The 26,112-nt window shown below is 43.2% G+C and overlaps 2 protein-coding genes across 5 annotated transcripts in view; both read left to right on the top strand.

Annotated features, from left to right (window-relative positions):
* BTK (Bruton tyrosine kinase) overlaps positions 1–22,118 on the top strand; it is a 32,283-nt gene extending 10,165 nt beyond the window's left edge. For 3 of the 4 annotated variants that reach the window (XM_059157244.1, XM_059157245.1, XM_059157242.1), the window contains 16 exons: positions 3,117–3,185; positions 4,720–4,801; positions 11,246–11,374; positions 11,662–11,729; positions 12,677–12,864; positions 13,282–13,344; positions 13,924–13,978; positions 14,263–14,342; positions 14,509–14,636; positions 15,482–15,556; positions 16,035–16,206; positions 16,723–16,939; positions 17,947–18,011; positions 18,623–18,741; positions 19,265–19,422; positions 21,605–22,118. In XM_059157244.1, coding sequence (XP_059013227.1) covers positions 3,117–3,185; positions 4,720–4,801; positions 11,246–11,374; positions 11,662–11,729; positions 12,677–12,864; positions 13,282–13,344; positions 13,924–13,978; positions 14,263–14,342; positions 14,509–14,636; positions 15,482–15,556; positions 16,035–16,206; positions 16,723–16,939; positions 17,947–18,011; positions 18,623–18,741; positions 19,265–19,422; positions 21,605–21,676 — 1,740 coding nt within the window. In that variant the 3' untranslated portion in view covers positions 21,677–22,118. The remainder of the gene's footprint in view (positions 1–3,116; positions 3,186–4,719; positions 4,802–11,245; positions 11,375–11,661; positions 11,730–12,676; positions 12,865–13,281; positions 13,345–13,923; positions 13,979–14,262; positions 14,343–14,508; positions 14,637–15,481; positions 15,557–16,034; positions 16,207–16,722; positions 16,940–17,946; positions 18,012–18,622; positions 18,742–19,264; positions 19,423–21,604) is intronic. The other variant, XM_059157243.1, reaches the window with a different exon arrangement.
* A 621-nt stretch (positions 22,119–22,739) lies between these two features.
* TIMM8A (translocase of inner mitochondrial membrane 8A) lies at positions 22,740–25,646 on the top strand. Its single transcript, XM_059157246.1, has 2 exons — positions 22,740–22,997; positions 24,571–25,646. Exons 1-2 carry the CDS (start codon positions 22,866–22,868, stop codon positions 24,730–24,732), a joined length of 294 nt encoding a protein of 97 aa, XP_059013229.1. The 5' UTR covers positions 22,740–22,865; the 3' UTR covers positions 24,733–25,646.
* Positions 25,647–26,112: the final 466 nt, after the last annotated feature.

Raw genomic sequence — 26,112 nt, 5'->3', positions numbered from 1 at the left:
TTTTTTAAAGATTTTATTCATTTATTTGGCAGACAGAGATCACAAGCAGGCAGAGAGGCAGGCAGAGAGGGAGTAAGCAGGCTCCCTGCCAGGCAGAGAGCCCGAAGCAGGACTCGATCCCAAGACCCTGAGATCACGACCTGAGCCAAAGGAAGAGGCTTAACCCACTGAGCCACCCAGGCGCCCCTGAGTCATGAGATTCTTTAACAACTCACTCTTGATTCTCCTCTCATTTCTCAGAGCCTCTCCAAGGCAAAATGCCTATGGATTTCCGAGTTGAGTCTTTTAAAAATATCATTTATTATTTTTTCCTAATTACAAGAGTAGTGTGTACCTATTTTGGAAACTCTAGAAAATACAAAAAAGCACAATAAAGATGATAAAATCATGCATAATCCCATTATTCAGTTAGAAATGACTAATGTAGGGCACCTGGGTGGCTCAGGTCATGATCTCAGGGTCCTAGGATTGAGTCCCGCATTGGGCTCTCTGCTTGGCAGGGAGCCTGCTTCCTTCTCTCTCTCTCTGCCTGCCTCTCTGCCTACTTGTGATCTCTGTCTGTCAAATAAATAAATAAAATCTTTAAAAAAAAAAGAAATGACTAATGTATGTTGGTATACAGACTTACAGTTGTTTTTCTCCACTTGCAACACATATGTTCACACTAATATGTATATTATGTATTTATTTTTGTAAAGTTTATTTACTTAGGGGACACCTGGGTGACTCAGTTGGTTAAGCATCCAACTCTTTGTTTTGGCTCCTGTCGTGATCTCAAGGGTCCTGGGATCCAGCCCTGTGATGGACTCTAGGCCCAGGCGGGAGTCTGCTGCTTGAAGATTCTCTCCCTCTGCCCCTCCCCCCACTCGCACCCTCTCTTCCACTCTCTCTCTCATCTAAAATAAATAAATAAATATTTTAAAAATGTTATTTAAGTATTTTTACACCCAATGTAGGGCTCAAACTCAGGACCCTGAGATCAAGAGTCACATGCTCTTCCTACTGAGTGTGCCAGGTGCCCCTATGTACTTAGGTATATAAAACTTAGAATCATACTACACATCTTGATTTGTAATGTACTTTTTCAACTTAACAATATATGGAAATGTTTCCCATGACAATAGATAATCTTTAATAATGTGATTTTAATGGCTGTGTGGTATTCTCTATTATGAATATACTGCAATTTGTTTAACCAATCTCTTACTATTACATATTTAAGTTGTTCCAACTTGATATTATAACCACACTGAGAACATCCTTGCATACATCTTTACGAACTTTTGCTATTCTTTACCTTATAATAACTTCCTAGAAGTAAAATATTGTTCTTCTCTTTATTAAATCTGCACAATTTGGTTATGTTTATCTTTTTATTCAATTTTATTTTCTAGCAGTGTGATTTAAATTTTATACACTTCTACAAGCTATACATGAGAGTACCTCTATTTCTCTACATTCTTTCCATTACCAGATATTTTATATGTTTGTTAATTTGACAGCCAAGAAAAGTGATATTTCATTGCTGACTTATTTTTCAATATTTGGTTACTCATAAGGTTGAACGTTTGTTTATATGTTTTACAGTTCATTTATGTTTTTCCATTTGTGAATTGCCTGTTCATTTTTTGCCATTTTTCCACTGAAATGTTTACCTTATTGCTAGTACTTTTTAAGAGATCTTGATATAGGGGCGCCTGGGTGGCTCAGTGGGTTAAAGCTTCTGCCTTTGGCTCTGGTCATGGTCTCAGGGTCCTGGGATAAAGCCCCGCATTGGGCTCTCTCTGCTTAGCAGGGGACCTGTTTCCTCCTCTCTCTGCCTACCTCTTTGCCTACTTGTGATCTCTGTCTGTCAAATAAATAAATAAATAAAATCTTAAAAAAAAGAGATCTTGATATATTAAAAGAATCAATCCTTAATTATAATACATGTTGAAAATATTTTCCCTAGTTTTTCATTTATCTTTGAACTTTGTTTATGGTGTTTTTTAATTGTTCATTTTTACCATTCTGGGTTTTAAAATCTATGTCATCAAATTAGTTCATCTTTTCTTAATGAGTCTAACCTTTAGCATTATAGTGGGAAGTCTTGTCTCCCATAAAATTATATATAGTCATTTATTTCTTTTCTCTGTCCACTCATTGTCCCATTTTTATATTAAGCTTTGAATCCATCCATTAAGCTTTTGAATTTACTTTCATGTATGGTGTGAAATAGCCCCCCCAACACACACACACACCAGAAGTAGTGGTAACCTCCCTTTCCTCGATAGTTTGAGATGCCTGAGGTTTTTTTTGAACACGTATGTGCTGGATCTTATGGACATGTGTCCCTACTGGGTTAAAGAAAGCAATCTCTAATAATTAGCATTGTCTAGGCAGGAAATTCTTCTGGAGCGACTACAGAGGACTCCCAATACCTAAGGAAAACCAAAAAAGAACAATGCATCAACCAATAACTATGCTTTCTTTTTTAAGTTTTTATTTTAATTCTAGTTTGTTAACGTGCAGTGCTATATTGGTTTCAGGTGTACAATATAGTAATTCAACAGTTCCATACATCTTCCTGTGATCATCACAAATGCACTCCTTAATCCCCATCACCTATTTAACCCACTCACCCACCTCCCCTCTGGTAAACATCAGATTGTTCTCTATACTCAAAAATCTGTTTCTTGCCTTGACTCTCTCATTTTTTCCTTTGCTTGTTTGATTTGTTTCTTACATTCCACATACGAGTGAAATCATATGGTATTTGTGTTTTTCTGACTTATTTCATGTAGCATTATATTCTCTAGCTCCATCCATGTTGTTGCAAATGGCAAGATTTCATTCTTTTTAATGGCTGAATAACATTCCATTGTATAAATATATCACATTTTCGTTATACTTTCATTAATTGATGGACATCTGGGCTGCTTCCATATCTCGGCTCTTGTAAGTAATGCTCCTGTAAACGCTGGGGTGCACATATCCCTTTGAATTAGTGTTTTTGTATTCTTCGGGTAAGTACCTATAGTGAAATTTCTGGGCCATAAGGTAGCTCTATTTGTAACTTTTTGAGGAATTTCCACACTGTTTTCTACAGTGGCATATGCTTTCATCTTTCATTGCAGAGAAGGGGTGAAGAGTCCAGTGAAATGGAGCAGATTTCAATCATTGAAAGGTTCCCTTACCCATTCCAGGTAAAGTGTTTTCTCTCACCAGCTCTCAAAGGTACCTGTAATGTAATAATTAGGGTTGGGGTGCAGGGCACAGTGAAGAATACTAGGTCCCAGTGAACAGAATTTGAGGTGGACAAGGAAGCTGAAGAGAGAAATGAGACTGACATGGGCTAAGACTGTTTTCTTTTCTTTTTTCCCTATTTAACATGGTACCTTTTAGTCCCTACACCTCAAAGAGAATCCATAATGGCAGTAATTCTATTATAGTGTGTCTTGTCTATGGTAACTGCATTGAGAAAGATGCTTTGTTTGTTGGGTGAGCATTTCACTTCCTTCTGGTTCTGCCTATCTGTCTAGTGGTGGTCATGTGGGTTGAAAAGACAGAAAAGGAGAGGGAAGGAGTAGTTATTAGGAAGTTCGGTATGGGGAAGGCTCATTACATTACACATAAACCTAAATTCTATTCTAGTCTGAAGTAACTGAATAGCCACATAGACATCTGTTTCAGAGATGCACTGTAACCCATGAAGGAGAGTAAAGCTTCATATTCAATCTACAATTTGGTTTGCTTGTGTCCTAAAAACTCTGTAGGTCACATGTTGTGAACATAGCAGCCTCTGCAAACAGTGAAAGCCAGAAAAGGAAGTGGAAAGTCTCAGGGGAGGGGGCTTTCTGTCATGGATTTATGAGCACAGCTAGATTAAGAACCAAAGAGAAAAATGTGCAAGGATCTTGTTCATGTCCCTGACTATATCAAAGTCGACAAAACCTGTGAAGGAGGAGTGTTTTAGACATAGTTTTTACTACCGTCTTTCAACAAGATGTTGTTTGGTTGGGCTAGTGGGTAATGCCAAATACCAGATAATTCAAATTAATTTACATTTGATTTCAGAATCCAGTACGTAATGTCTGTTGAGTCTGTGAGGATTAGAACCACATGTTTCATGAACCTCCAGAACGCCTAACACAATGCCTTGTACATGTGAAATGTTCAAAAAATTACTGCCTGTTTGATCTGAAGGCAATGCTTAATATATATTTTTCTCTTTTTGAAGTAGATATATACTTTACTCTTTTGTGGTTTCAAACTTGGTTTGTTTTGGCAAGGGGAGGCCACTAGGCAGTAGGAGAAAAAATTGCCATAAGTTAAAATTTTGCTTCATACTATCCAAGTGAATAACCCTCATCTACCAAACAAGACTTAAGTTATACAAATCATTACTTCCATTTCTCTTCTATACAAACTCAAGTTTTAATAAGATCATAAAATATTCTTTGTTGAATAAACACAAATCCTGTCTCCACCAAGGCTGGGGGAAATATTATGAACTAAGTTTACACACAAACTGAAACATAAGTCATGAGGATCTGGGACTATTTAAAAAGCTAAGAATTTCTAAATCCTACAACCCTGGATACTGACATAAGACCCTACCTTTCTTTGTTTTCCACTATGGATATACAAAATTGTAGCTTAAGATTAGTTCCTTCAAAGACTTTCTTCTTTCTTCTGAATCCTAACTGCTGAAGTCTGTGTGTCCATTGCTTCATTCAGGTTGTGTATGATGAAGGGCCTCTTTATGTCTTCTCCCCAACTGAAGAACTGCGGAAGCGTTGGATTCACCAGCTCAAAAATGGTGAGAACTACTTGGAAAAGAAACTAGTTTCCATAGAAAGAAGGGAATAAAGTGGGGAGGGAGAAAAAGAAGAGAGGAAGGAGAAAGAGACACGGATGGAGGGAGAAGGAGAGGGAAAAGAAGAATGGATGGAAAAAGGGAGGTGAGAGAAAGGAGAAAGAGAAGAGGCAGAAGGGAAGGAAGGAAAGAGAGGAGGGAGGGGGAAGGAGGATGACAGAGAGCAAGGATGGCAGAATGCATTTTCTCCATTATTAGTGATACAATTGAGTTTCATATTCCCTTTTATGAATAAAATATAATGTGCTAGACTTAGGGTTTCAACCCAGTTCTACCACTATCTCTCTAGTGCAATTCTACAATTGTAGGCACCTCTATTTCTCTATCTATAAAACAGTCCCACACTTTACACCAATTTTGAGGGTGGTGTGGTGTGTCATTCAATGGTCATTGCAATATTTCAAGTCCTAAATATAAAATACCTAGTTCTGGTGATTAGATTATCATAAAAATGCTTGAAGTTACAGTGGGGAATATCCTTCCAAGCCCTCACTCACCACAAATAAACTGGGTGACCTCTGGAAAGTAGGCCAAGGAGCTTCTTCCAAGGCATCATTTCTTCTTCTGAAAGAGAAATCATAACAATGTCTGCCATACCTACCTCCAAGGTTGTCCGAATGATCCAATGAAGTAATGTGTGTGAAAGCCATAGAAAACTGTAAAACACTGTACAGGAAAGCACTGTATATCTCTTCACTGTGGCTAAATATTTTCTAAGGAACATGTTCATGTTCCTTGCTTTGTGAGGACTTAAACTTGAACACAGTTTCAGCACTTGACATAGCCCATACACTGTGCTGAGATAAACTTGACTCTAAAGGCTTGCAGCACAGGATGCATGCAGACATATTTGTGTGTATATATAGCCACATGTCAAGTGACTGAGAGATTAACTGGTTGAGTTGACATCAGGAAAGGCTGCCTAGAGAAACAGGAAGGATGGCAGACTGATAACAGCATGGTTGGGTTATTGCACGACAGCCCTTTGTCTTAACATTTAGATTCTGATATTCAGTGGTTCACTGTACCACCCTTATTCACTCCCTTGAATGCAAGTCTGATTGGCCAAAATAAACATCACCAAATCTTTCGAGCTGAAAGAGGAGAGGAGAAAGGAAGAAAGGGGTCATTTATTGAATCCTTGCTACATGCCAGACACTGAGCTAGATATCTTACATTTATTATCTCATTGAATTCCCACAGCTACCTTGAGTTCAAGACAATCGTATAGTAATTACTAATTACTCACTTAATGAGCACTTAGTATGTTCCAGGCTCAGTGCCCACTGTTTCAAGTATACTAGCTTTTAATCCTCACAATAAGCCTATGAAGTATGTATCATTCCCCTATTTACAGATGAGGGAACTGAGGTTCAGAGAGGTTCAGTAACCTGCTCATGGTCACACTCAGAGACTTGCAGAGAGGTGAAGCCTGGGTCTTCACCACATCCCTTTGTCTGTAGGACTCCAGAACCTAAGCTTATTGCCTAGGTCATGCTGCTTGGGTGTTCTCAAGTCCAGAAAGTACACCTGTAGTTGGCTGCAAGATATTCTAGAGGAAGGCCATGTTGAGATTGCAAATTGGTGCTATCTTGTGCCACGAAGTCCAATTCTTGGCATGTTTTAAAGTAAGAGGCCTGCTTTAGCCCTAGGGGTACAAAACGAGTACACAGAGGGCCTGTATATTTGCACTTCCTTGATTTTCTTCACAGTGTGTCATACAGTGCCTTGCATACAGAAAGGGAGCATATCTGTTGTATCAACAGATATTTCTGTAAGGGTAAACAACCACCATGGGTAGTTGGGCTCCATGTTGATGGACAGCTAGGATTTAGTTTGGAGATAGGGGATGATGGGACATACTGAGGGAGAACCAGAAAAGAAAAAAAAATGTAACATGTGCAAGTTAGTAACTCCTTTACACTTAAACGACGAATTTCAAAACCAGTCATAGATTAGCCTAACAAATACTTCTAGAGTGCCCTCTACATTCAAGGTATGAGCAATGACAGAGGATAAGAATATTCAGCTTGTAAACTTGGTTTACTGACTCAAATGGCAAACCTATCATTCTGGTTATACACTATTATTAAAGTTCACTGGGCAGGTAAACTTACAACAGTAAAAATAAAGCCAAAACAAACAGAAAACACCACCCTTTCAACTGGGTTATGAGTGTGGATGGTTAGTGTGGGTTACAGTGCAATGTCGCCTTCTCTCTCTTGCATTTGACGGAAGGCATTTCATTTCCAGTTGTTCTAGACCTGGGTGTGTGTCTTGTTGAGCCTGCCTGGGCCAACAACATGACCCAAAAAGGAAGGACCTTGCAACAAATACCACAGTTGCTAGGAGATTTAGGTGCAAGTTCTAACAACACCAGAATGTCCCCAGGTGCTGGCAATGCCAGTCATGAACTAATCTAGCCAGCATAAAATCCTACTCCGGGGTTGAGTTTTCCTACTGTAGGATGAAATGCACCAACTGCAAATCACTAACATGAGAAGGAGACTTCATCAGGGTACTGGCTACGTCTGCAGGGGTATTAGCTATGAAAGTACATGAGGGAAACTTCCCCAGTCCTGGATCTGAGCCTCAGGATGCCTGGGTGGTTCGGTCGGTTAAGTGGCTATGTTGGGCTCAGGTCATGATCCCAGGAGTTTGGGATCAGGTCCTGCCTCAGGCTCTCTGCTCAGCAGGAAGTCTGCTTCTCCCTCTCCCTCTGCCTTCTGCTCCCTCTGCTTGTGCTCTTTCTCTCTGTGTCAAATAAATAAAATCTTTAAAAAAATTTTTTAAATAAAAATAAAAAAATAAAAGTAGGGCTTCAGGTGCCCCATATCCAGCTGCCATCTTTTTTCAGTGGCACCTTCCATGCAGAGGTTGCATCCCTGAGGACGTAGCCATGCACTCTCTTCTTCCATTTCCTTGAACACAGCAGTGCACACTTTTAATGGTATAGCACCGCAAATAGGTGTCTGCATTTGCTCTAGAATCTTTCTTTGGTCAAGCTCAATAGATGCTCTCCAAATTGTAATATCAAAAATAAGCAAAGGGCGTGAGCTCACCAATAATGAAAGAGGGGCATTGGCAAAACTCCAACAACCAGTATAGGGAGGACTACTTCGTGCATGCCTGAAGCAGAGTTTCAGCCCATCAAGTACTTAGGATATGTGCACCAACCATTAATATTCCCAGACAGGACTGGCCCTCTGCATCAGTGCAGTAGTCTTTCCTGGCGCTCTCACTTGGACACAGTGGTGGTCAGCTTGGGTTGTTAATAAAAAAAAATACCATAGACCAAGTGGCTTAAACAACAAATATTGATTTATCACAGTTCTGGAAGCTGGGAGTCCAAGTTCGGTGTGCCAGTGGGTTTGGTTTCTGGTGAGAACTATCTGCCTGGCTTGCAGAATGGCTACTTTCTCATATGCCAGAGAGAGAGAATCTCTCTCAAGTCTCTTCTTATAAGGGCACTATTTCCATCATGAGGACTCTGCTCTTATGACCTAAGTACCTCCCGAAATCTCCATCTCCTAGTACCATGACATTGAGGGGCTTTATCATATGAATTTCGGGGGTGGGAGGGACACAGTCCATGACAAACACTCTACTTTGGCAATTCTCACCTAAGTAGCTAGAAATACCAGCTTTGGATTGGGCAACAAAAGGAAAAGGTGTCATCTTCAAGGGACCTCTTAAGAGGCAGGCAGTATTTGGGAACATAGGGTGAGCTCCTTATGATCTGCTGGAAGTAGAGAGGGCAGAAAGCATTATGTGCCCTCATTAGCTTATTCGCATACCTTAGTTTATCAGAGTAGCCAGGGGTTGATGAGGAATTCTTGGCAGATCAAAAACAAAAAAATGAAATCTTGCCATTTGCAACAATGTGGTTGGAACTAGAGGGTATTAATGGTAAGCAGAATAAGTCAATCAGAGAAGACAATTATCCTATGATCTCACTGATATGAGGAATTTGAGAAATGAGACAGAGGATCATAGGGGAGAGAAGGGAAAAATGAAACAAGAGGAAACCAGAGAGGGAGACAAACCATAAGACACTCTTAATCTCAGGAAACAAACTGAGGGTTGCTAGAGGGGAGATGGCTGGGAGGTTTGGGGTGCCTGGGTAATGGACCTTGGGCAGGGTATGTGCTATAGTGAGTGCTGTGAATTGTGTATTACTGATGATTCACAGACCTGTACCCCTGAAACAAACATTACATTATATGTTAATTAAAAAAAAAAGAAATTCTTATATACAACCCCCCAAAAAAAGAGAGAGAGAGAGAGAAACAATTCTTTACAGGTCTACCAACGTCTAGGCCTGACCAGAGGGTCTTCAAATCCCTGAGTGAAGAATAATGGTGGGGGGAGGGTGGGCAGAGAGTGGAAATAGAGCAATCAGTTCGGTTGATATCTGGAACATGGTTCAGAATTGCCAGTGGCTGGTAATAATAAAAGAAAGACTTTGGGTTGGTTTTATTATTGTTTTAAAATCCTCTATAGATGGGTGCCTGGGTGGCTTAATCGGTTAAACCTCTGCCTTCAGTTCAGGTCATGATCTCAGGATCCTGGGATCTGGGATCCAGCCCCCATGTGGAGCCTCTCATTGTGGGGCTTTCTGCTCAGCAGGGAGTCTGCTTCTCCCTCTTCCTCTGCACCCCCCCCCATGCTCTCTCTCTCTCTCTCTCTCTCTCAAATAAATAAATAAAAATCTTTAAAGTATTTTAAAAAATTAAATAAAATAAAATTCTCTACAGACAATGCAACTCCTTATCTGAATAGCTCCCACCACACTGTGCTTGGTACTATGGTGAAAGGGAGTGCTGAGAAAGTAAGGGGTGAGGATGGACTGGGACTGATGGTTAGAAGTCTTCAAATGCTCTTAGAAAAGCATTAAAATAGCACTTAAAAAAAAAAAAAAAACCAGCACGTTTGTTCATTTGCCTGTAAAATGCGCTGGGCCATCAGAAGCTTCTAGGCTTCCCCCAAAGTCTTAAGTCTTAACTAGCAAGCTCTTAAGAACTTGAGTTGTTCTCTATAGAGGAAAGTTTTTACTTGTTTTTTAATGTTTTAAAGAAGTTATGTGGACTTCCTCTTAGCAGTAAACACTGAAATGTGTAGGTCCTCAAATGTACACATTGTATTTTTTTAAGATTTTTTTATTTTTTTTTATTTGAGAGAGAGAAAGAGCATGGCAGGGAGGGACAGGGAGAGAGGGAGAAGCACACTCCTAACTGAGCAGGGAGCCCAACCCCAGGACCCCGGGATCATGACCTGAGCTGAAGGCACATGCCTTAAGCGGTTGAGCCACCCAGGTGCCCCTCAGATGTGCATTTTCTTAGACCATTTAAGGTCTTTTTGTCCTAATGCTAGCTGTTGTCAATTATTTCAGTTGTCTTTGCTTCTCTGTTATCTGACAACATGATCCCAGGAGGACTTGACCAATTGACTTCATGCTAAGATCCTAGAGATACCACAGTATTAAAAAAAGTGATGCCAATTCCTCCTATCTGCAAACCATTGTATTCTTTACAAAGGACTGGCTTCTGGGACCTCTTTTGAGCCTCATGACTCTGTGAAGGAAATGGAGGTGCTGTGTTTGTCTCCCACAATGAGCTCAGGCCACTTCAGTGGCCCTAGGAAGAATGGAACCAGGAAGAATCAATTCATTTGCTCCTGAGTTCCATTCTGTTGACTATTCTCTGAACACCGAAAGCCTGATGCAGACATTCTCACTAAAGCAAATATCTCTAAAAGATCACTTAGGGGACGCCTGCGTGGCTCAGTCTTGATCCCAGAGTCCTGGGATAGAGTCCTATGTCTGGCTCCCTGCTCAGCTGGGAGCCTGCTTCTCCCTCTGCCTGCTGCTCCCCTTTCTTGTGTTCCCTGTCTCTGTCTGTCAAATAAATAAATAAAATCTTAAATAAAATAAAAGATCACTCAGGTGGCTGGAACACTGGTATGCTAAGAACTGGAGTAAGAGTTTGGCTTGGGCACATTGTTTCCTGTATCTGGAAAAGAACACCGTCATCCACACTTTGCCTTACAAGAGGATTGAAATGCTTACTGGGAAAACAGACTCTGTGTGTGTGTGTGTGTGTGTGTGTCTGTCTGTTTTTCTCTTGGGCTCTGGAGACATCAGATATTCTTATCTTGGTAGTCAGGAGACCGTCATCATGACAGCACACTGCAGAGAACTGCATACGAACTTTCCAGGGCCAGGGATGTGAGCTAACTGGTTTGTCGTCTGCTTTCCTTCAGGGTGGGGGAGGAAGGGAGAGTTATTTGAAGCTCACCACTACACTTTGTCAAAGAGGAAAACATGCAAATGGTGAATTCTTCAGAACATCAGATGTGATCTCTTTCTCTCTTTTCTCCCTCTTACAGTAATCCGGTACAATAGCGACCTGGTACAGAAATACCACCCTTGCTTCTGGATAGATGGGCAGTATCTCTGCTGCTCTCAGACAGCCAAAAATGCGATGGGCTGCCAAATTCTGGAGAACCGGAATGGAAGTAAGAGATACGATCAAGATAAATTTCTGTCTCTTTGGATTCTATCCGTCACTCTTTAAAGGGTTGGCCAATGCACAGAGGGGCCTGGGGAAGGGGATTAGTCGGCGCGCAAATACCACTGGAGCTCTGCTCTCCAAACCATGTGACTTGGCACAAGGCTGTACCCCCTCAGACTTCTCCGAACTGTCTTAAAGGAACTGTGTACAAAAGCTAAGTCCCTGAGCAAATCTGTCCCTGGCCCTTTCCTAAGATGCATTCTATATCAATACTGGTTTCTTACTTTGCAGGCTTAAAACCTGGGAGTTCGCACAGAAAGACAAAAAAGCCTCTTCCTCCCACGCCTGAGGAGGACCAGGTATACAGGGAAATTATGCTGTTACTGCTTAAATAGAAACTTACACTCGTGCCTGGCTGGCTCAGTCAGTAGAGCTTGTGACTCTTGATATTGGGGTTGTGAGTTCGAGTCCCATGTTGGGTATAGAGATCACTTTAAAAATAAAATTTAAATTAAAAAAAGGAATCTTACAGTAACACTCTGAAAACACACCTGTCTTAGAACTCCCATGGGACTTGGCAGTGTTAATTGATGTTCATGTGGAGACATGGGATTTGTCCTGAATAGGACAAATCTTACCACTCTTTGGTGGTGAGAGAGGGGTCTGTTAGGATGTTCTTGGCAACAATTTAATCCAATCACCTGTTTAAAACAAAACAAAACCTGGTTTTTTAAATAAAAAATATTTTTCAAACAAAGTTTTAAGAATTTAACAGTAAACACCCATATACCCAATACTTGACCCTACCACTAATATATTATTTTAAAAGTTGGTTTTTTGGTTACTTTTTGAAGTCTAAAAAGCACTTTCTCATACTTTGTAAGTAAGCAGGGTAGGAGTTATTATGCTCATTTTACAAACAAGGAAACCAAGATTCTGGGCCACTTAGCAGATCCATGTACTAGTTCAGTGCCAAGCTTTCTTGATCGTGGCTGTTCGTGGTTTTTGTCCAGGAAGCCTTAAAAATACCGATGCCTGGGCCCCACCCCTGAGATTTTGACGTGATTGGTATAGGAAACTGCCCGGGATTGTTAACCACTCTCCAGATGATTCCAACGTGCACTTGAGGCTGAGAGCCCAGCACAGATACTTGAGAATCATTGTTGAATGAATGCTGAATAAACCTTTTTTGTTTATGCCTGATTTAGGTTAGAATGGTGTTTCGAGTAAGCCAGAGAGTTGTGGGAGAAGAGGTGGGTGCTTCATATCTAGCCAAACACCCATACTTTTTCCCCCAACTACACAGATCTTGAAAAAGCCACTGCCCCCTGAGCCAACAGCAACACCTGTCTCTACAAGTGAGCTGAAAAAGGTTGTAGCCCTTTATGATTACATGCCGATGAATGCAAATGACCTACAGCTACGAAAGGGTGACGAGTATTTTATCCTGGAGGAGAGCAACTTACCCTGGTGGCGAGCACAGGATAAAAATGGGTGAGTCCACTCCAGCTCTTCTGGAACCCTCTCCACACGTGTGCAGAAGCTTGCAGCTTAATTCCCCTACGTGGTATCCCAGTCAGCAGTTGTTCTTTCCACCCCAAAGGGAATATGCTGTCCTGCCAAATCCTTCCCAGAGTGCTTTGCTTGTGGCCACATCTCTAAGCCTATAGGGTCTGGGCCATATGTTGTCATGTACATATATAATCAGTGTCGCATGTGCAGAAACCACACACTTCACTGGCCTAGCCATGCATCAGTGGCATGATCCTCTTTGAGGGAGGGGAGTGGCTTATAGATCTCCATTTGAGATTGGTTCTGAGCTCAGAGATATGGAGTGCATATGAATCTGTCCTCCCTCCACCCACAAGGATGGGAAGTGCTGGGTGATCTACCACATTGTCTCCTCTTCAGGCAGGAAGGCTACATCCCTAGTAACTATGTCACCGAAGCAGAAGACTCCATAGAAATGTATGAGTGAGTATGCTTATGTGCCCAGCGCACAGTCTTCCCAGAGGAACTGAATACAGTATATACATGTTTATACTTTCAATATGTTATTTCAAGATACTTATTAAAGTCAGTACCAACTGGGTCAAATGATGCCACCATCTTAAATTAGTAGCTATGTCTTACCCTCACTCCAAACACCCTTTGCTTATGAGAGCTGGAGAGATCATCATGCCCTCCCCCCAAATCCAGAAGAACCAAGGAAAAGGATTTGACGGCTGGATAGGAAGCATTTGAAAGGGTGAAAATGTCAACCTTCTGTCACTGTCCCTTCTCCTGAATTGTGGAAATGGATTGTCCTTGGGTGCCCTGTCCCTGATCTCATCCCTACATCCCTCTGCCACCTGCCTTTTGTCCTCTACTCTTCAATTCCAACCAGGCTCTGGGAAAGGGATGCAGGGTACTATGCACATGATAGGTACTCCATAAGTAGGAGTTGAGTGAACTGGATTGAACCACTGGCATAGATGAACTGTGGAAGGCGCTCTAACCTCTAAGCAGCTAGTGCCATGGCCTAAGAGCCACTGAAACATTCTCCCTTTACAGGTGGTATTCCAAACACATGACCCGGAGTCAAGCTGAACAGCTGCTAAAGCAAGAGGTAAGGGTGTGACCACAGGCAAATGGCATTCTCCTTGCACAACAAGTGAGGGCTTTCTGCTCTATGTCCCCTCAAAGCAAGGCAGTGTCAAGACTGTCATATTATGGGGGGTGGTGGTCTCAATAAGACTTTTCACTATCAAAAGCAGTGATGTTGCTGCTAAAACATGGCACTCACTCAGCAGTAAAATTCAGTCTTCAATTTTTCTCTCAAGTTCGGGCAGGCAGAATGCAGGTGTGAGTGCCACTTCCTCCTTAAAGTTGGCTTCTTTTTTGTTGTTTCAGGGGAAAGAAGGAGGTTTCATTGTCAGAGACTCCAGCAAAGCTGGAAAATATACCGTGTCTGTGTTTGCAAAATCAACAGGGTGAGTGTTAACTGTGTCAAGGCCCTGGGGACAAAGGACAGAGGTGTTTTCATGGTGTGCCCCTCCTATGGTCTCTGCCCCTTACACGCAAAATTCATTTCACTTTACTTCTTGGGTCCTGCTGACCCTTGCTCCCAAGTCACTGACCCAGCCTCCACTTCTTCAGGGACCCTCAAGGGGTGATCCGCCATTATGTTGTGTGTTCCACACCTCAGAGCCAGTATTACCTGGCAGAGAAGCACCTTTTCAGCACCATACCTGAGCTCATCAACTACCATCAGCATAACTCTGCCGGTGAGTATCAGAGGCACCAGAGAAGAAGCACGTGTCAAGAACCAGGAAAGGCAATTCCGGACAAGGTGGTGAGGGGAAGAAAAAGCCTCACAGGGCAGTGCAAATTTGGTGAAAGAAAACCCGTAGGATGCCAGGTCAAGATCAAGTAAAGGGGAAGTCAAAGGATGACTTTACAGCAAGTAGTGAGTGACTTTTTATTTGGTGACTGATGCTCAGTGCAAAGGAAAGACATAGAAGATCCTGGTAATTAACAAAGCAGCAAGTACTCATTGAGCTCCTACTGTATACACAGCAATGTTCTCGGTACCGGAGGAGAACACAGTGAAATTATCAGTCAAGGTCCTTGCCCTCAGAGAACATACAGATTAGAAAATACCCAAAGACAGTTTCTAAGTAGGGTAGACATTTAAAAACCTGGAGATTGGTGAGGACATGAAGACATGGGATAAGCTTTATTGGGAAGACTTGCTGCTTTCTGCTACCTCCACGCAAGGCAGTGTCAAGTGTCAAGTGTCGAGACTGTCATTTTAGGGGGTCCTTATGCTTTTAGTAACAAAAGCAGAAGCTAGATGTGAGCTAAGTCTGGGATGGGAGGTGGGGATATATTTAGTTGAGGAGTGTACATCAATGAGTATTTTCTGTCTTTTTTTTTTTTTTTCTCTTCTGAAAATTCTTTTGTGAGAGGAGAAGCTTCCAGAAACATTTGGGTTCATGGAGATCTTCTGGGATTCACAATGTACCAGAAGGATGACTGTCAGAAGTGTGAGGCTTTATGTGAGGGTGTGTGCATCATCCCGTCTCCTACACTGCACCAGCAACATGACCGTCTCCTCTGTATGTTTCAGGGCTCATATCTAGACTCAAATATCCAGTGTCTCAACAAAACAAGAATGCACCTTCCACTGCAGGCCTGGGTTACGGTAACTGCTTATTTCTCTAGGGGAGGGTGGATGGGCCAGTGACAAGGACTCCTTGGGCAGACCCAAGTAGACCTTGTAGCACACTGCTCTGCACTAGCTGCCTCGAGGAAGATTAGGGCAGAGCCAAGCAAATTATTTAATAATTTTTCTCCCTCTGGTGGCTCCTACAGGCACTGCAAACACATCGATTCATGAAGGGATTATTTCTTGTGTGATTAAAAAAAAAAATCATAAAGGGCTTTTAAGAGGTTGTCCACTTTCTCCTTCCTTTATGGCTGCCTGGCACCTAAAATTCCAATCCCTCCAACCAGTAACCACCCTGTCCCTGACATTTATCTGAGCAAAGATAGATTAGTACTCTTGAGCATTTCCCTTTTACTGCCTGCCTATTTCTACCCCTAGTAGAGATTCTTATCTATTATAGGAATTATACATACACAATTCCCAAAAAAATCATATCTAGGCTTTGCTGTTATAGGATCATGGGAAATTGATCCAAAGGACCTGACCTTCTTGAAGGAGCTGGGGACTGGACAGTTTGGGGTAGTGAAGTATGGGAAATGGAGAGGCCAGTACGACGTGGCCATCAAGATGATCAAAGAAGGCTCCATGTCCGAGGATGAATTCATTGAAGAAGCCAAAGTCATGATGTGAGTTACAGCCCAAACTCAACCTTCAATCCAGTTGCTGGAGTCTAGGAATTACCGGAACAGTTTCCACCGTGGCTTAAGGTGACTTGGAGTGAGAGAGATTTGGGGCCAGGGCCTGAGATCAATCTTTGATTGGCAGAAGTACTAACTGCTAAGGTAACCATTTCTTTGCCTTGATTGGCGATAGCAGTGTCGGAACTGGGTGTGTACTAGCTCAGTAGCATTTGGTGATAAGTGTTAAAAAATGAGACTTTCAAAGAGAAGACAGATTCTGACTAGCTTTAGTGTTCAGTTAGCCCTGGGCTTATTTTCTGTTCTGTTTGGGCTCTGTATCCCTGCCCCGCCCTCACATATTAGGCACTTTTGGGGTTTAGGGTGGGAAGGAGGAAACTCCACTTGTTATCACGGTCCCTTATCTGATGCTCTACTTCCGGACCAGCCCCTTTCCTCTCCAGCCCCTTTCTCATTAGTATGGAGAGCCAGAAAGGGAGGACTGGGTCTTTGCCTCTCCCATAGGAATCTTTCCCATGAGAAGCTGGTTCAGTTGTATGGCGTCTGCACCAAACAGCGCCCCATCTTCATCATCACTGAGTACATGGCCAATGGCTGCCTCCTGAACTACCTGAGGGAAATGCGCAACCGCTTCCAGACTCAGCAGCTGCTGGAGATGTGCAAGGATGTCTGTGAAGCCATGGAATACCTGGAGTCAAAGCAATTCCTTCACCGAGACCTGGTAGGACCTCAGAAGGACTGGTCTGAGATCAAGGACTGAGGGGGTGGAAGTAACAGTGGAAGAGGTATCGTACCTGGATGAGGAGGGTGGCCGGGATCATCATCTCAGTTTTATCTAGAAAACATTATGAGTTAGGTGGGCCTGTGCCCCAGTGGTCAGCCAGTGAAGGATCTCCAGCCTCAACGCTACAAGTCGAGCCATAGTGGGAGTGGGAGCCATCACTCGCGCCCAGCCCCCAACGGCAACAAGGAAATGGTGGGGTCCCCCACCCAGGACAGAAGGGCAACCCCGCTTCTCAGTGGGGCTGCTCCTGGCACAGAGCCATTGTTTGGTTACATCAGTCATTCGTTTTTGTTGTTTGTTGTTTTTTTTTTTTTAATTTCTTTTTTATTAGCTAGCAAACACTTAAAAACACATTTAAAAAACCTGAATTTCCAGCTTCTCTTGACAGTCTTGGCCATCTTGAAACACCAGGCTCATTCTCATAGGCCATGCTAACAGTCGCCTGGAGCCCAGGAGCAGCTTCTCTTACAGACCCAATGGTGTGCTCTGAATTTTCCTGCACTCTGAGTCCCTCTATCACTTTGCCCTCCTGGCCTCTGGAGGCATCAGAGTTTTGTGGCCCTGTTTATTTCAGCCAGACCAAGGCTCAAAGTGTCTTAGTCCCACTGGCAGAAAAGCAAACAAAACACACCTGCCTTTGGTTCTCCCTCATTCTCTCAGCAATTCAGTAAAGGATGGGGTGTTGGAGAATTGTCGGTGTGAACGAAATCATTCTGCGTGCGCTCTGGTACTTTACTTCTGTCTAGACAGCAGGTTGCTTTAGATGTAGTGGCAACACATCAGAGCTTCTCAGTGGCATCACCTGACTCCTGTTGGGTGGGAAAAGGTCTGGAGCTGAAAGAAATGAGGCTTCCCTGACTTCATTCCCTTCGGTGGGCAGGAGTTTTGTGCCTTTAACCCGTGTGCCAGGGACAGAGTCTCACTGGTACCTATTGTTATTACAGGCGGCTCGAAACTGTTTGGTAAATGATCAAGGAGTTGTTAAAGTATCTGACTTCGGCCTCTCCAGGTGGGTGTGCCTTTTTCATCTTTCCCTCTAAGAGGAAAAATAGCACAGTACATACATGAAACAGCATTATTGTTTTGTATCCTCTCCCTTTCTGGTTGCTCCCTCATTCTAGTCTTTTTCACCCTCTTTCTCTTCCTTCTCTTTCTCTGAATTCTTTAAGTCACTTCTTTCCTCCTCTTGGTTTATTGTAATATCCCTCTCCTTGCCTTTCTCCCTCCCTCTTTTTCAAGCGAATATTCCCCAATACCTTACCTTGATCTGTTAATCCTGTTGTCTTTACCAGCAACCCCCACCCCAACCTGGGCCTCCTCCTTTCCTAAGCAGTCTAATTCCACTGGCAATGGCAGAATAGAAGGAAGGATAAAACAGAGAGGGGGACAGGGAAGAGGAAGGGAGTACCTAATAGATCTTATTTCACGTCATCCTTGCTGTAACCATATTGTCCATCAGGAAAGCTAAATCAGATCTGAAAACAGGAGTACATTAAACATTTGTAAAAGACAGTGGGGCCGGCAAGCATGTATTTGTGCGGCTCCTGCCACTGTGCCAAGAAATTGTAAATGTCAAGCTCTTCAAAATTGTAACAGTAACAAGTCCTGAACCCTTGGCAGGTATGTCCTGGATGATGAATATACCAGCTCAGTAGGCTCCAAATTTCCAGTCCGGTGGTCTCCACCAGAAGTCCTTATGTATAGCAAGTTCAGCAGCAAATCTGACATCTGGGCTTTTGGTAAGTGGAGGAAATATACAAATTACACAGCTCAAAGGAAGAATGCAATGGGGAAATTGGCACTTTGTAACCACACAGAGAGATTATTATGTGTTGTTTTCCCGCTTCTAATCCTTAGGGAGTGCTTACTATTGTCAGGCACCACAGGGGTTCCTGAGGATAAAAAGAGTAACCTAGACATGATCCCTGCTTTCTTAGAACTTAAGCAATATATTGAGAGGAACAAACAATTTATTCAGTATTCCACAGATTCTGAATACTGATTATGTCCCAACGGACTCTGCCAGACTGGCTAGTTACAAAGACAAATAAGAGGCTGTCTCACTCCAGAGGAGCTAATTGTCCAGTACAACCCTGATTATCCTCCAGTGTGGTCAGTACTAGAGAAGAAGTTTGAAAGAAATGTAAAATTCACAGAGTAGGGAATCAGCGGAATCTAGTATTTGAGGTTAATCTAGGAAGACGAGGATCCCAACTACCCAAAGAGACTGCAAATCAGCTTACTACATTTTTCATTTTCTAGGGGTTTTGATGTGGGAAATTTACTCTCTGGGGAAGATGCCATATGAAAGATTTTCTAACAGTGAAACCGCTGAACATATCACCCAAGGCTTACGCCTGTATAGGCCTCATCTGGCTTCAGAAAGGGTATATACCATCATGTACAGCTGCTGGCATGAGGTAAGCGTTTTGGGGGGGATCTTTTAACTTATTTCCTTGAGCCTCCTTTCCCATTTAGCCAGCCAGGCCCCCAGTCCCCACTCTCCCTGGCCGTGTGGCAGCTGGGGACACACTAACAGTCACACACATTCTGGAACCCCGCCTGTACCCCACTCCTTTGATGGCCAGAGACTTTCCCAGGCTTATCTAGTTCTCACTAGAGTTGTCTCAGCAGACCCCATTACCAACTCAGCTTTAGGGGAGGTGATGTTGTGAGGCCACATCCCCTAGCATAAGCAGGCAGCTAAAGGCACTCAGGTAAATGTATGGACACATAAAAAGAAAAGCCATTAGAATTTATGTTAATTCCTTTGGAAGCCATTAGACCTTTCTTCGACTTTACTAACTAGCTGCCAACTTTCTGGCTGTAGTCCTACTGGAATTAAAAAAAAAAATCCTCCTGAAAGGGAACTAAAATTAATTTTATTCATTTTTTTAACATAGGGTACATCATGGAGTATGTGGGTAGGTGTGGTATTTTGAAAGTAAGGAGTCTGTCCCACTATTACTAAAATGTTTTGGTGCTCTGAACTTGGGTTATTTCAGAGGTGCTTTCTCCACTTTTCAGTAGTTCCTTGGCAACCTTAATTTGGCAACCGAAACCTCTAGTAGGAAATGAATGCTGCACCAGTAGAAACAGGGCAGGACGGTGTCCAACAAGCACATATGTGAATCTGGAGCCCTCTTGGTGGGGTGAAAAGTGGGTACTTGGATCAGAGCATGGCTCCTTTCCCTTCAACAAATGACTGAGGTCACAAAGGAAGCATGGAGAAAGGGACAACCATTTCCCTTTTCTCTCTCCTGTGCCATCCAGGATTAAGGGGGATTGATGATGCTCCCTCCCAGCTAGGACATCCTCACTCTGCTAGTTTAACTGTTTCAGACAGGCCCTTTCTCCACAGCCTGTTTAAAGTAATACTCTTGAAATTGGATGCATATCAGAATCTCTGGGGAACTCTTAATTAAAAGTGCAAATGACTGGGCCTTATCCTCAGAGATTCCAGTTAGGTATGTCTGAAGCTGAACCCAGAAATGCCCTTTTAAACTTCCCAGGAGGGGTGCCTGGGTGGCTCAGTGGGTTAAAGCCTCTGCCTTTGTCTCAGGTCATGATCCCAGGGTCCTGGGATAGAGCCCCACCTCCGGCTCTCTGCTCATCGGGGAGCCTGCTTCCCTTCCTCTCTCTCTGCCTGCCTCTCTGCCTACTTGTGATCTCTGTCAAATAAATAAATAAAAATCTAAAAAAAAATTAAGCTTCCCAGGAAATTCTGATACTCAGCTAGGTTTAAGAGCCACTGATTCAAAGGAACAAGAAACTGATGACTTTTTGGTTCTGATGGATTGAGACCCTTCTAGCATGAAGATGCTGTGAATCACTAAATACCTCAGGGGTTTATGGACCATGACTGTCACAAAGGGCCTCAGTCTACAGGCCAGACAGTGGTAATAAAATGTCCCAGGTGCTCAGGATCCCTGCTCAATGATGCAGCCCATGGTCTTGAAATGTTAATTCCTCTGTAAAACTTCGGCTATGGGATGAGAAAACGGTGTTTGAAAGTTTACAAGATTTCAGTTCTGGCAAACATTTAAACTTGTTTAGTAGCCATTTTTCATTTGAGGATCCAAAATAATGATGCACTGTTGTACAATTCTGTAATGAATTCGCCCTCAGTTTTTTTTTTTTTTTAATTTGACAGAGAGAGACACAGCGAGAGAGGGAACACAAGCAAGGGTAGTGTGAGATGGAGAAGCAGGCTTCCCGCAGAGCAGGAAGCATGATGGGATGGGGGCTCAATCCCAGGACCTTGGGATCATGACCTGAGTGGAAGAAGGCAGATGCTTAATGGCTGAACCACCCAGGTGCCCCTCACCCTCAGTTTTTAATCAGTGTTTGTCAGTTTAATCTGCAAATTGTCATCATCACATTAATAACCTCAGTTACTAAAAATGAAAAGTGAACAAGGACTTCATGGAGCACTTCTATTTCTTTTCCTTTTTCTTTTGTGTGTGTGTGTGTGTGTAATTGACACGGTATACAAAAGGGCATATAGTATATACTTAATAAACATTTCTGCTTACTCATTGCATTTCCCTTGAATTCTGGATTCTAGCCCACTGTAACACACTGCTTTTTCTTTGGTTTTAGAAAGCAGAGGAACGGCCCACTTTCAAAGTTCTTCTGAGCAACATCCTAGATGTCATGGATGAAGAATCCTGAGCTCACCAATAAGCTTCTTGGTTCCATTCCTCTCCTCCACAAGCCCCAATTTCACTTCTTCAGAGGAAATCCCAGGCTTACAGGTCCTGGAGCCTCCATGCTCTCAGTGAATACACAAGGGCCTCTCTCTACATCTAAGAATGACTCTCTTCTTTGATTCTCTGAGATAGTACCTTCTGAGCAAAAACCAAGGAATTTCTGTGCCTGGTATTGACCTGAGAGAGAAAATTTTCCAATTTCCAGGAGTCAGGATGGACGAAATTTGGGATGCAAAGTTTGGGGGAGGGAGGGGTGTAAATAGCCTGACAAGGGGTCCAACAGATCTTTGGGTAGGCATTAGAGCTTGGGGGGAGGGAGGCAGAATTTGGCAAGAATAAAATGGTGTCATAAAAATGGGAGGGGAGGGTGTTTTGATAAAATAAAAATTACTGGAAAGCATGAGGGTTTTTTGCTATCTCGATTAGTCATGCAACCTCCCTGAAGCGCCCTATCTCAGTGTTCCAGAAAACTGTTGTGTAGCATTGGTTTGGCACATTTCTACTTTAAGAACTCCACAAGATCCTCAGCAATTTAACCCTGCTCTGAGTCAGAGACAAACTCACAAGCAAAGCACCAGCACCAAAGCAACTGGCACACAGCAGGCATGTAATATTACCGGGATATTACCGCAAGTTGGGGGCAATTTCCTTTGGAGTCTCTTTCTCCTCCGTTACATGGGAATACACCCTCAAAGAAAACTGGAACCCCAGGACGGCTAACAGATGGGCCAAGTGTCTGGGCCTTGGCAGAACCAGCACTGTAACACGAAAAGCGCGGGCCAATTTGGAAGTGGGTAGGGGCGGGGCTGTTGGGCCGGCGGAAACCGGCCACGTGATGTTAGGCAACTTCCTTTTTTACTTTTTTCCCTTTCTCTTCGGAAAGCTTCTTGTCAGCACCGCGGCACTGGGCTGCAACCGTGAGGCCTCAGGGCTCACCTGAAGCGCCACAGCGGTGTCGCGGGCGGGAGCCGGGCACATAGGAGGCTGGGAGGAGCGGCGGGCGGAGCCACGCTCAGGACCGCGCGCCAGCGCAGTGCGCTCACGGGGCGGGCCCAGAGACAGTCAGGTTGTGGTTCCGGTTCCGTCGTGGAGACACGTGAAGGTCGGTGAGTTGGTACGGAGTTCGTCTCGGCAAGCGTGGCGGCGCTGGGATGGATTCCTCTTCGTCTTCGTCCGCAGCGGGTTTGGGCTCGGTGGACCCTCAGCTGCAACATTTCATCGAGGTGGAGACTCAGAAGCAGCGTTTCCAGCAACTGGTGCACCAGATGACGGAACTTTGTTGGGTAAGCAGCCTGGGGCTGGGACGTGGCCACTGTACCTACTTTCCCCCTGTTCTTGCCCGGCGGAGCTGCCCAGGACGTCTGGGATTCGGGGAGCGGGAGGACCCGGTAGCACCCCCTTGGTTTCCTCAGGTTTCTCAGATCAAGCCGGAAGATAGAAAAGGTGAAGGTGACTCCGCTTCTCGGGGGACTCTCACCCCAGACCTTGGCTTTGTTGTTGCAGAGGACTGGGAATCGCAGCCGACTTTTCCCCTGTCCCAAGCAGCTCATTAGGCACCTGAGGCTGAAGCTGCCTAGTGCTGGCCACCAAGACTGATGAGAGCCACCAGCACAGAGATTTTTTCTTTTTCTTTTTTTTTTTTTGGAGCCCCGAGTCCCAGGGAGTGAGTCTCCTGTTCCTGGGCTACTCGGGGTTTACCTGATTACCCAGTTGCTTTAACCATCGCCCATGAGAAATGAGTGGCTCTAGCCCAGTAACTGTAAAAGTGGCGTAATCTATCTACCCTCCCCAGCCCCCCCACACACTTATTTGCTTTCTTGTTGTGTAATACCAGGCTCTTTCAGGTCTGAAGGTTGAGGAATTGAGTATGCCCTGTCAGGGGACTTTGGCAGAAGGGTGGAAAGGCATTTGCAGCTGGGGATCAAAATGTTCTCTGGCTGCCAAGGACAGCATAACTGCCCTGCCTTGTGGGGGGGTAAAAAAAAATAACCCTCATCGTATTCAGAGGCTAAGGATAATTTTCTTGGAAGTGGAGAGTGTTAAACTTGTTCACACAGCAGATAATAACGAAGAAAATTCATTTGAGCCACTTATCTTGAACTGAATGTAGTCATCAGTTCTATAGTCCCTTTCACATAAGATTATGGTATTGTTGGACTCTGACCCCTGACAGATGATTACCTATATACTCCTTGGTGCTTTTTTTTTTTTTTTTTTAATGTGATTCATTACATTTTGGCCGGGAGGGGATGTGGTTAAGGACTCCTTTAAGAATTTGTAAGCTCTGGGCCCTTTAGGAATAATTTATATATAATTTTCCATTCATCTCGAGAGCATTCAAGAATTTCTGGCTTAAGTAGAAAAGGTTATAGAATCTTGGGTAATAGATTCCTTTTTTTCCTTTGGTAGGTTTTGGGGTGTCACTGCTGTGATTTATTCTTTCACCCTTTTTTTTCCCCTGCAGTTACTCTAAAGGCATTTAATGGTGGCGGCATTCTGGAGTTAAAACCAAATTCAGTGAAAGTTTACTTCACTTGCATTTTGCTCTCCCCGCCCCTCCTTTTTTTTGGCTCTATAATAGCCCCCCCCCATTTTCTGTTCCAATAACTATGGGTAAGATATCTCTGCCATGGTTTCCCTCTTTGTAAAATGAGGATTAATGATAGGATTGTTGGGAGAATTTAATGTAAGGCTCTAGATAACTGCTTGCTACATGTCAAATGTGAAATAGTAACATATCAGATACTGTTTTTAGGTGAAGTTTTTCCTCTAAATAACAAGAAGTAACCTTTCCCTCCCCACCTCCTGATTTTTTTCTCAAGTTCTCTTTGTGTTTCTGTATCTTGTCCTGGGCAGGAGAAGTGCATGGACAAGCCTGGGCCAAAGTTGGACAGTCGGGCTGAGGCCTGTTTTGTGAACTGTGTTGAGCGCTTCATTGATACAAGCCAGTTCATCTTGAATCGACTGGAACAGACCCAGAAATCCAAGCCAGTTTTCTCAGAAAGCCTTTCTGACTAATCTCAGCATTACGTCTTTGGAAAAGGAAGGTACTTCAAGAAATGAAGAGCGGTTGATGGGATAATTAAAGAAAAGGCTATGGGGGAATTGGCTCCCACCTTTGTCACTCTTGGGACATCCTGTCATCTGAGAATGAACAAAGACCAATATGTGTGTGTGTGCGCGCGCGCACGTGTGTGGGGGGGGGGGTTGAGGTTCATATGTGTACTTGGTTGTGTTTTTTAATGCTAATCTTGTGAAAACAATTGACAGATGAATGGAAAACTCTAATAGATACATATTACTGTATGTGGGACTGTGCTTTCTCAAAAGTCCCAGTAACTGCTCCGTATAATTTTGATAGTGGAACTGCTTTCTATAATTTGATTGTGGGACCACATAAGGTAAAATCTGTCATTTGTGTGGATTCATTTCAGATTTCTGGGGAGATTGGATATACACCTTTTGTCTCTCAGAAAGGGCAGCAGTGGGAGAAGAGTAATTTGGTACTTAACTGTAGGCTTCCTTATCTAGTGTTTTGACTATCAGTGCTGGAAAAAAATCTATGGGATATTTAAACAATACACTGAGCTTTCTAGATTCTCTCCTTCCCTTACGCTGTGACTTACTTTAATGTGTAAGGTATGGTCTCAAGGTAGTACAGGTAGCCTGAGTGTCTAGAGACCTTTAGTTATAAAGGAATCTAGCAGGTGAGCATAATTCTCATTACTAAACTGCCACAAGGAAGAAGCTTACTTACCCTGTATATCAGAGTCCAAAATATTCAAAGATGTGCCTAAATAGGTGATAAAGATTTAGGCCAGTCAGAAACTAACAGCAGTTTCAAGTAGAGATGCATGCCTAATGTTAATCAGCGTAGACTCCATTTACTGCATTCTTTTGATCACTGAAATAAAGGCTTCTACAAAATTCAACTCTGATTCAGAAAGCTTTCTATTCTGGTTATCACCTACACCCTGGAGAGATGTGGTGTAGGCTGGTTCCAAGACTGAAGTACCTGTCTGGGTACTTGGCTCTGTGCGAGGAACAGCATGGTATTCCAGGGATGTGTGTGTGGCATTTTTGTGAGAAAGGAGAACCTTGAGATGAGATGGGGAGGGAAGGGGTTGAGTGTTGACAGTCAGTTCCCACAGTGTAGTAGAAGAGATTATATTGACTGGATTCCCCTCCCAACTTCAAATGCCAGTAGACTGAAGTGTAGACCTAATATGGAACTACTTGTTGGGAGCCTCTAGTTCAGATCTATGAAGGCTGGGGAAATACACATTTCTAGAAGCCTCAAGTCCTTTAAGTTTTCCACCATATAGGTACTATGAGGAAATTTTTTAAAATCCTGGTGAGGAAATTCACGAAAGTTTCAAGTGATTTTTTTTTTTGTGC

Source organism: Mustela lutreola, chromosome X (genome assembly GCF_030435805.1).
Source record: "Mustela lutreola isolate mMusLut2 chromosome X, mMusLut2.pri, whole genome shotgun sequence".
Lineage (NCBI taxonomy): Eukaryota > Metazoa > Chordata > Mammalia > Carnivora > Mustelidae > Mustela > Mustela lutreola.
The sequence above is the reverse complement of the archived record's forward strand: the minus strand, read 5'-3'. Positions and strand labels throughout refer to the sequence as shown.